General features: G+C 48.0%; 1 protein-coding gene across 5 annotated transcripts in view; it reads right to left on the reverse strand.

The window, feature by feature from the left end:
• Window positions 1-8,073, reverse strand: part of FXN (frataxin) — a 32,252-nt gene extending 24,179 nt beyond the window's left edge. The window contains exon 1 of one of the 5 annotated variants that reach the window (XM_053300158.1): window positions 7,827-8,073. In XM_053300158.1, coding sequence (XP_053156133.1) covers window positions 7,827-7,976 — 150 coding nt within the window. In that variant the 5' untranslated portion in view covers window positions 7,977-8,073. Of the gene's footprint in view, window positions 1-7,135; window positions 7,155-7,198; window positions 7,531-7,552; window positions 7,658-7,826 lie in introns of those variants that run through there. The other 4 variants (XM_053300159.1, XM_053300162.1, XM_053300160.1 and 1 more) reach the window with 4 other exon arrangements.
• Window positions 8,074-11,237: the final 3,164 nt, after the last annotated feature.

Genomic DNA, 11,237 nt, shown 5'->3' on the forward strand with positions numbered 1-11,237 from the left:
CAGGTTCATAGCTTGGGAGTGCTTTTGGACTCGGGTCTCACCCTGGAGCCTCAGGTTGAGGGGGTTGCCAGGAACACTTTTTACTAGCTGCAATTGATTTGTCAATTCCACCTGTTCCTTGAGAATGACCTGAAAACAGTGGTACACCAGCTGGTGACCTCTTGGTTGGACTACTGCAATGTGCTCTATGTAGGGTTGCCTTTGTAAGTAGTTTTGGAAACATCAGTTAGTTCAAAATACAGCAGCCAGATTGGTCTCTGGGGTATCCCAGAAAGACCGCATTATGCCTGTTCTTAAACAGTTGCACCGGCTACCAATATGTTTCTGGGCAAAGCACAAAGTGCTGGTTATTACCTTTAAAGTCCTGAATGGCTTAGGTCTGGGTTACCTGAAAGAGCGCCCTTCTCTACAAAATCCCAACTGCTCATTAAAATAATCAGAAGGGGTCCATCTCCGGGTGCCACCAGTTCATGCAATGATATGTGGAATAAAGTCTCCTCAGCTGTCCCCCCTAGGTTTTGGAACCCTCTCCCTGTGGATATAAGAGGATTATCTTCCTTGGAGGCCTTCAGGAGAGCTTTACCCATCTTTTTAGCCTGGCTTTTAATGATATCAAGTTTTAATTTTAATCTGGTTTAAATGTTTTCTGATTTTAATTGTTAGACTACTTTCCAGTAGGCTTATGAGATCTCCCGGCATTAGTGTGTCCGTGTGTGTGTGTCCCTGCCATCAACTTCGCAACGCCCAAACCAATATGAACCAAATCGGGTACAGTTGTAGGGACTCATAGGGACACCTAAATGGCATAGTTTGTGATGATGTGATCCACCCCAATTCAAGATGGTGGACATGTAAACATTTGATGCGCAAGTAGGCTAACTTGTGAACTGCCTAACCAATTTGAACCAAATTTGCTACAGCTGTAGGTGCACATGGGGAACCTCAATGGCATCGTTTGTGATGATGTGATCTATCCCAATCCAAGATGGCAGATGCGTAAACTCTTGAGGCGCAAATGGGCTAACTTGTGAACCACCTAACTGATTTGAACCAAATTACGTATATTTGTAGTGATACACAGGGACACCTCAATGGTGTAGTTTGTGATGATGTCATCTACCCTGATTCAAGATGGCAGATGCATAAACTTTTGAGGTACAAGTGGGCTAACCTGTGAACTGCCTAACTGATTTGAAACAAATTTGCTACAGCTGTATGGACACATAGGTATTTATTTATTCATTCATTTATTTTAGAAGCATTTAATATACCGCCCACTCCAAAGACTCCGGGAGTTGTACAATGACATGTAAATAAGTTAACATAAAAAATTACAATTAAAAATTACAATAAAAATTGCAAACTAAAATAGATAATGGAAAGAAAATAAAGTAAATTACAGGGCAAATGCCTGGTGGAAAAGAAAAGTCTTCAGTAAGGATTTAAAGACTGGTAAAGAGGGGGCTAGACGAATCGGAAGGGGAAGAGAATTCCAAAGAAGTGGGGCAGCAACCGAAAAAGCCCTTTCGCGGGTCCTAGAACTCTGAACCTCTCGAAAATCAGGGACCGACAAAAGGGCCATCTGAAATGATCTAACAGGATGGGATGTAACTGGATGGGAGAGGCAATTCTGTAGGTAAACAGGCGGAAGCCCCGCAAGGCTTTGAAGGTAAGAACCAGGACTCTGAATTGTCACCCTATCATATCTTTTGGCACCTCATAAGTAGGCAAGCCGCTGCATTCTGGTATGCCCCAATGGTGTATGCTCGAAACTACACCATTGGTATGCCCCAATGGTGTAGTTTGTGATGATGTCATCTACTCCAATCCAAGATGGCAGATGTGTGAACTTTTGAGGCACAAGTACCTGGAGCCCCTGGTGGCGCAGTGGTAAAACTGCCACCCTGTAACCAGAAGGTTACAAGTTCAATCCTGACCAGGGGCTCAAGGTTGACTCAGCCTTCCATCCTTCTGAGGTCGGTAAAATGAGTACCCAGAATGTTGGGGGCAATATGCTAAATCATTGTAAACCGCTTAGAGAGCTTTGGCTATAGAGCGGTATATAAATGTAAGTGCTATTGCTATATTGCTACATTAACTTGAGGACCGTCTAACCAATTTGAACCAAATTTAAATTGTACAGTTGTAGTGTGTGACACATAGGGACACCTGAATGGCGTATTGACATTTTTCTGGCTGGAACTGTTGCCTATATGCTGTTGAACTTTTTTCTATCTAATTTTGGGTGGGCTATGTAGCAACTTTGGACCAGTTCCCTGCCAGCAAGACCAATTGATCTCTATTCATTTCAATACCCAAGAAAACACTCACATCTGTTTTTTTAACAAGAGCCCAGATGCACAACATTTTAATATATTTTCTTTGAATCTATGCCTGAAGAAGAGTTTAGGGTAACACAGAAGATCACTTCCAGCTTTACATTTGTTGATCCAGCACAAGGTATAGGATGACTGACCTGTTTTTCATATGTCTATAGCAGACATGTCCTCACTATGACAAATTGCTATAAGTAAGGAGGAGAGCTGCTATAAGGGAGGAGAGCTGGTCTTGTGGTAGGAAGTATGAATTGTCTTCTTTGTTAAGAAAGGTCCACCCTGGTTTGCATTTGAATGGGAGACTACATGTCCAATAAACTGCAGTTTATTGAGCTGCGCTGTAACCTGTGTGAGCACCTTAAGGTAGTCCCCTAAGGGGATGGGGGCTGCTCTGGGAAGAACATTTGTATGCTTGCATGCAGAAGGTTTCAAGTTACCTCCCTGTCATCTCCAAGTTAGGGCTGAGAGAGACTCTGGCCTGCAACCTTGGAGAAGCCGCTGCCAGTCTGTGTAGATCAGGCATCCCCAAACTGCGGCCCTCCAGATGTTGCTAAACTACAACTTCCAGCATACCCAGCCACAAAAAATGTGTCTAGGGATGCTGGGAGTTGTAGTTCAGCAACATCTGGAGGGCCGCAGTTTGGGGATGCCTGGTGTAGATAGTACTGAGCTGCACGACCAATGGTCTGACTCAGTATAAGGCAGCATCCTTTGTTAATTTGATACTCAAAATGTATTTATTGAATTTCTATCTCACCTTTCCATCTCAACAAAAGTGTTTAAGGTGGTTTACGACAACACAAACAATATTTTTAAAAGTAAATAATTGGCAGCAATACATAATCAGAATAAACACAAAAACAGGAGAGTGAGCAATTAAAACAATCATCAAAAAGCCTATTGAAACAGCCAGATCTTCAATTGATGGAGGAAGACCAAAAGCATAGAGGCTAAGCTGCTCTCCCTGGGCTGGGAATTCCACATTTGGGTGTGCCACAATGGAGAAAGCCCCTCATATGTCCTAAATAGCCTCACCTTTGAAAGCAGCAAGGCGGCACGCAAGAGGCCATTAATATCAGAGGCTCTTATGAAGTAAGGTGGTCCTTCAGTACCAATATGGCCCCAAGCCATTTAAAGCTTTAAAAGTAACAACCAACACTTTAAATTGCATCCAGAAATTGGCTGACAAGACAGTGCAGTTTTTATAAATACAGAGTCATATGTCCAGCAAAACTGTCACTCATTGGAACATTAGCAGCGTCAGCAGCATCTTGTACTTGCTGAAGTTTTTGAAGTCCTCAAAGGCACCCCATAGAGAGTACTGTATGTCACAGTAATCTAACTGAAGTGTAACAAAGGCATGTGTGACTGTGTCCAACTCTGCTTTCTTCAGGATCAGGCGCAGTTGGTGCAGCAGTCTAAGCTAAGCAAAGGCACTCCTGGCTATAACAGCTGCTCGAGAATTCAGGAGCAATATTGGACCTGGGAGAATTCAAGTTGCACCGGTCTTTCAATCTAGCCCAATGCTTTATCATGGAGTCAGTGGTTCACTACACTTGACCAAGAGTACTTCTGTCTTATCTAGATTTCATTTTAACTTGTTTGGCCACATTTAGTCCATCACCAGCCAATACCGATTAACAATGTGTTAGTAGAAAAGAGATTTCTGCTATGCAAAGAGGGAGGGGCAATTTTCAGTGGTACCTCTATTCCCCTAGATGTCTGTGCCTCCCAAAAACATGCCCAGGCGTCTCCCAACCCCCAAACCAGCCCTCCCCCTTTGTACAACAGAAAACACTCTTCAGATATTATGCTTGTTAGTCTGGCTGTTGGCCACTGATCTCAGATATTGATTCAGTAAAGGTAATGTGTGCCGTCAAGCTGATTTCGACTCCTGGTGCACACAGAGCCCTGTGGTTTTCTTTGGTAGAATACAGAAGGAGTTTACAATTGCCTCCTCCAGCACAGTATGAGATGATGCCTTTCAGCATCTCGCTATATCGCTGCTACCCAATATATTATTATCTTTATAATTATTTCTCTTGGCCAGCCAGCGTGGAGAAGTGGCAAGGCAATGCTGCCGGCGAGGGAGGCACCTGATTGGCTGAACTCTGTTTGGCTGGCAGAGGCGTCTGATTGGCTGAGCTCTGTTTGGCCGGCGGGGGTGCCTGATTGGCTGGGCGTTGGCCTGGCCATTGTGAGGAGGGGCCATCTCTGCTGCAGAATGGGCTGGGAGGCAAGAGGCAGTGGGAAGGACTGGCCCTGGCCTGGTGCCAGAGGGGGTGAGTGGGACATGCATGCCCAGGATTTGGCGGCGGAACTCTCAGGACAGGCTGAGAGAGTTCCGAAGTGAGGACTAAGGAGGAGAGGGGGAAGAAAGTGTCAGCAGTGGCCGCCAGCCAATGGGGGGGGGGGAAGAGGCGGCGGCGGGCAGGCCCTTCTTGGCCGCCTGCTGCGGCTCTGTGTGAGAGTAGGAATGGGAGGGGAGGAGGGCCAGAGGGAAGGGGAAGAGAGGAGAGACCGGGGCAGGAGGGAAGGAGAAACAGCCAGGCCCAAAGCGCCGCACAGATGCTCTGTGCGGGTTTGGCTAGTTGTTGTTGTTATTATTATTTTACATTTATATCCCGCTCTTCCTCCAAGGAGCCCAGAGCGGTGTACTACATACTTATGTTTCTCCTCACAACAATGCTGTGAAGTAGGTTAGACTGAGAGAGACGTGACTGGCCCAAAGTCACCCAGCTAGTATCATGGCTGAATGGGGATTTGAACTCAGGTCTCCCCGGTCCTAGTCCAGCACCAGTGGGGATTCGAACTAGCAACCTTCTGCTTGTTAGTCAAGCATTCAGTACCTCCACTAAATCAATATCCTCTGGATTGTGACTGAAGAGTGAGAGTAAGCAGCCCACCATCGGCACAATGACAGCAGGTAACTCTGAATCTTCAGATAGCTCCTGCCAGCGGTTTTGTGCAGATGTTAACTGGCTGAAAGGACAAAATGGAACCCTGCAAGACACCATAGGCCAAAGCACCCAGCATGCGTCCCCTAGCACCACCTCCTGAGGCTTCCCTACAGGAAGGCATGAAGCCTCCACCAAATGAAGCCTCATCTCAGCCAAGAAGGTACCATGGCTGATGGGATCAAAAACAACTGAGCTGCCCAGCAAAACTGCCAGGGCTAGCCAAGTGGAAAAACTTCCATGCAAAAATAAAGTATGGAAAAAATTTCCACCCCACATCTTTCCCTGATATTTTTGAACTACAACTCTTACCACCCCCAGTCATAACCATGTACACCACTCTTAAGATCTTGGATGAAGAGAGGGATATAAATGTAAAAATAAAATAAATAAAAATAACTATCACCAAGATGGGTATTATTACTTGTATTGTTGGGCTTGATTGTACCAGGTGACAGGAAGCTGCTTTGTGTTTATTGCACTTGTTTACCCCAGCCTTGTTCCAAATGAGCATGGTTATAGGAATGCTCAACATATAGTAACATGTTACTGCATCATTGCAACACTTCTTGTTTATTCATCTGAGCCCTCCATTTATATTTATATAGACTGGGACATTGTGCTGGATCTGTGCTCAGGAATTGGGGATTCAGTGCCCTGCATAATACTTTCCACCTCCCAATAAAGAAGCAGGCAGACACAATCCTATGCAGGATGTTTACTACGGACCAAACAACATTTAGGAACATAGGAAGCTGCCATATACTGAGTTAGACCGGCAACAGCTGAGTTAGACCGGCAACAGCTTCTCCAAGGTTGCAGGCAGGAATCTCTCTCTCAGCCCTATCTTGGAGAAGCCAGGGAGGGGCCTTGAAAACCTTCTGCTCTTCCCAGAGCTGCTCCATCCCCCGAGGGGAATATCTTTCAGTGCTCACACTTCTAGTCTCCCATTCATATGCAACCAAGGCAGACCCTGCTTAGCTAAGGGGACAAGTCATGCTTGCTACCACAAGACCAGCTCTCCCCTTGATGGACTTCTGTGATCTTTAAAGTCCCCCCACCATCAAAGTAGCCACAGGGGGTTCTATAGAGCAAGACAGGGACTCTCTCTATTAAGCCCTACTCTGTTCATTGGTGCTTATTCCCAGCCAAGCATATTTAGGATTACAGCCTATCCTATTCTTTCTTTGTGTAGAACTTGGATTAAGTATAGACAGCTGTACATATTACTCAACTGTTGCCCAGGATCCACAAGGGGTTCCTTAAGGCAGGTTCTGCTGCAGCCATTTTCTCCTCTCTCAGCTGCTGGGATAATACAATTCTCCCCCCACCCACCCAGTGCATTTATTAGTTCTGTGTAAAGTGTCATTATGCAAGTGGCATACATACGTATCTACTTGCGCTTGTGCTATTGCTTCCCCTTGTGACTTTAATTCTCAGCATAGAAGAACCCGTGGAGACATTTAAAGAGGTAGCACGGCAAGCTCCAAACTAGCTTCCCTCCCAGGGAGAGGTGTAACCATAGGGCAAGGGGAGACAGTTGTCTGGGGGCTCACTGCCTTGGGGGGGGGCAGGGGCAAGTCACATGACCGACTCCCCCAGCTGCACACCTGCCCAGGCTTCCTTCAGTTGTATTCATCCTCCAAAACTGATGTGAGTGTTAAGGCCTGGAGCTACCAGAACAGCATGTCTTTCTCTAGTACCATTGCATCGTCCACAATTCACAAAACCTTTAAAAAAATAATTTAGGATGATGTTCTATTGTGGCATATATCACATACATACATACATATTTACTATGCTTTTTGTTACCACTATTCAGCCTTATTTAAGATTCTTTACTTCATGAGCTGAGCTTCAATGAGGGGGAGTATTTTAAAATCTTGTCTCTGGGCCCATTCCAACCTTGCTAAACCTCTGCAAAGAGTTTTCATTCTCTCCTTCCACCTGCACTGCTGCGGGGCGGCACCTTCGGGGCCTTAGCAGGGTGAGTCTGAAGAAGAATCCAATTAGCCAGCCCAGCCAGTGAGCAACAAGATCGCAAGAGAGTCAGAGCTGCTCTCTGCGCGCCAAGCACACGCTTCCTCTCAAGCTCGGAAGTATTTGGAAGGAGGCAACCAGGGCGGCGTCCGCCTTTTTTCTCCCACTTTACGCACACGCAGCACAAAACTTAGGCAGTAGAGGAGAGAAGCCTCCCCACTGCAAACGGAGGGGAAATCCCCGAATCCTTCCCGTTAGACAACGCTTGAGGGGAGGCACCTTTGGCAAGAGATGGGCGGGAACTCACTGCACGTCTTTCAGTTTCGCGCCAGCCGCTGAGGGGCTTGGGAAGGCTGCTTGCGAGCTCAGCTCAAGCGCTCTCTTGAGCGCGCAAGAAGGGGCATCGCGGAAGGACAGCTTTTTGTCTCCCCCCACCCCCAGTTCTCCGGAGCGCATGCCTCCGCAGTCGGGCAGGGCTCCCCAAGAAGGCATTTTGCAGGATCTCTTGCAGCCCTCCGCCCTCTCTTGGAATGTCCTCCTCACACACACTCACCGGCTGGCTATGAGGCAAGGAAGGGAAAGCAGAGGCTCTTGTTTTCCTGAAAGGCGCCGCGGCTGCTTTCCAAGCCCCCGCACCTTGGCTGAGACCCCGGACTGCAGCCCGCGTGGCGGAGAGACTGCAGACAGCTCCCGGCCTCCACATGTTGCAGCAACAGCGCGGCGGCCTACCGAACGAAGGCCCAGCCTCCTGCAGCTCGGCCTGCCTTGAAACAGCAACACTGAAAGGAACCGAGGCACGCTGCTGCCCTCTCGTGGTGCCACAGAGCGCACCCACGAGAACGGGCGCGTTCTGGTTCCCGCAGTATGTATGCATGCATGCATGAACAACACTTTTCGCTTAGACGTGTGTGAATGGACCCAAAAGATTCCAAGAATGGTTCCTGGTAGTCATAGCAAGCATCACGCGAGTTTCGTGTAAAACAAGAAGGCTAGAGTTTGATCTGTCTACAGAGCTCTTGAAGGAATATATTCAGAAGGATCTGAGCCCAAATGCCTATTAAGAGCCATTACAACAAAGTTCATACCGAAAACAAAGTCTGCAATCCTAAGCACAATTAGCTAGCTGCGAGTAACGTGGAGCAGAGTGTGTTTTGGCTACCAAATAACCACTCGGGGAGGGAAGTCTCTAAACAGAATATGACTTTTAAAGTGGCGTTTAATTTGCACATTGGGGGGAGATGTGGACAAACTGCCGCCCTCCCACGTGATGATGCAGAGGCAAGACACACTCTTTCTCTATGTGATGTGTGGAGAGAGGCCCGTCTGTAATATCATCCATACCAGGGTTTATGCTCAGTGTTTTCCCCCAACTGCACAGGTAGCCGGTGCATTCCCAACCCCCAATCCTTGAACAATTAGCAATCTGAAAAAATGAAAAACATAATTAATTTAATGTGAGAGGATGGTGGTGGAGCACATGGCACTATCATGGGGTATTTTTTTTACTGCAGTCTAACTGCTGTATAAGTCGTTCCTCACCAACCGCGGGTTTCCCGGTTGCGGGTTTGAGTATCCATGACTGGGAAATTGTGGTAGGTCTCACCAACCATGACCTGAGTACAGAGGCGGAGCAAGGTTGGAGTGGGCCCAGATAAAAGATTTTAAAATGCCCCGCCCGCCCACTCACTGAAGCTCAGCTCATGAAGTAAAGAAATCTTAAATGAGGCTGAACATTTGGTAACAAAATGGTAACAAAAAGCATAGTAAAATCTACACACAAACCTATGTGGCAAAATAGAACATCATCCTAAATGGCTTTTTTAAAGGTTTTGTAAATTGTGGATGATGCAAGTCATTTAATGGTACTAGAGAAAGGCAAGCTGCTCTGGTAGCTCCAGGTCTCGGGGGAGGGGCCAAGGGCAGTGGGCCTCCAGGCAACTTGCCCTATTATAGTTACGCCCCTGCCTGAGTATCCAGAGTTTGGTGAGATTTTTTGGAAATTTTGAGGGGTTTTTTGGGGGATTTTGGAGTTCAGGAGATCATTTCTGGGGGTCAGGGGTGATTTCCAGGGGTCATCTCTGGAGGTCAGGGTGATTTTCAGAGGTCAGGTATTCCTCCCCCCCCCCATTTTTAACTCCCCCCCGTCTTTCTGCGACAGCAATTCCCCTAACCCATTGGTTATAATGCCTTGTCAACCGCGAAATTGCCAACTGCAAGGTTTTCCAGGAACGGAACTCTCAGAGTTGCTAAGGGACGACTACCTACATACGTTTACTGTTTGCATATAGAATACAGTGAGTTAATAAATGCTTTTGACTATTCAAGCAGTTGGTCCCAATCATATACCATCAATATACAGTTATGAAGACTGAAAGGAAACTCCCATTTCCAGATAGGAGAGGAGTCGATGATGGAGCATTACTCTCTTGCACTCCTTTGCTGGCGCTGGTGGGAGCTAGCCCGAAGGGCCTCTGAGGCCATTGCTGCCTATGACAGCAGGAGAAAGGCATATTCCCACAATGCCAAGGTGAGCTCCACCATTGGCTCAGACCAGGGTTTATTCTAAAGTGCGGCTGGGCACATTTTGTGATGTGGGGGAAAACGTGTGCAGTGGCAACTAGGATTTTGTGCAGTTGGGAATATGGGGGTTTAATAAGGAACAAACGGGAAATGAAAGATATTGTGAACCACCAGGGACTTTTTGTATGGGGTGGTATATAAATGTACTAAATTAAATACATAAATAAAATACTACAGCTCCTCCCCCCCACAAGGCCTCTGCGTTATTTAAAGTAGGTGCTTTGTTGGGGTCCCTGTAGCTCCCAGCAACCGCCCAAGGGAGCACTGGCCCCACAAAGCCTCTTATTTGAGTCTTTGGTCTCACTTTGGTACACACTCTTGTCCCCAAAACAACTGTATACATTAGTAAAATGCACACCGTAAAAATGGTGTGCAATACATTGTAACACTTGACTGTTTGCAAGTGACATTAAGAGCAGCCTAACGTACATCACAGGGTTGTTGTGGGGGATAAACATGTCCATATACACTGTTGCAGCTTGTTGAGGGAAGAGCAGGATAGAAATGCATGCATGCATAAACAAATAAAACTAGGAGAGGTGCATTTTTAAATTGGACATACATTCTAATAGCCAATATCAATTTTGCAATCAAACAAGCATCACTTTGGAAACAGTCTTAAATTTGTACACAATTAGCGATGTCATCAGTACAATTTGGGGAGCTGTGAACCTGAATAGTACTGAAAGCTCCCCCTAGCACATACAAATGGCTTAACTTTTGAGTACCTTTACTGACTAGATATGACAATAATTATACACTAGCTGTCCCCGCACAGAGCATCTGTGGAGTTGTGCACTGAGCCTGTGGCATCCCCCTGCAGCGCTCTCGCTTGCTCGCTCTCCCCCTGCCGCTCGCTCGCTCTCCCCCCGCTACTCGCTCACTCTCCACCGCCGCTCGCTCGCTCTCCCCTGCCGCTCGCTCTCCCCCCTGCCGCTCGCTCTCGCCACTTGCCGCTCGCTCTCGCCACTTGCCGCTCGCTCTCCCCCCACCGCTCGCTCGCTCTCCACCGCCCGCTCACTCTCCCCCGCCGCTCGCTCGCTCGCTCTCACCCCGCAGCTCGCTCTCCCCCCTTTCCACTTGCTTGCTCTCCCCCCGCCGCCCGCTTGCTCACTCTCCCCCTGCCGCTTGCTCGCTCTCCCCCTGCCACTCGTTCGCTCTCCCCCTGCCGCTTGCTCGCTCGCTCTTCCCCCTGCCGCTCGCTCTTGCCCCTTGCCGCCCGCCCGCTCGCTCGCTCTCCCCCCGCCGCCCGCCCGCCCGCTCTCCCCCGCCGCCCGCCCGCTCGCTCTTCCCCCCCGCCCGCCCGCTCTCCCCCCTGCCGCTTGCTCGCTCTCCCCCCTGCCGCTTGCTCGCTCTCCCCCCTGCCGCTTGCTCTCCCCAGCAG

Source organism: Hemicordylus capensis, chromosome 2 (genome assembly GCF_027244095.1).
Source record: "Hemicordylus capensis ecotype Gifberg chromosome 2, rHemCap1.1.pri, whole genome shotgun sequence".
In the NCBI taxonomy this organism is placed as follows: Eukaryota; Metazoa; Chordata; class Lepidosauria; order Squamata; family Cordylidae; genus Hemicordylus; species Hemicordylus capensis.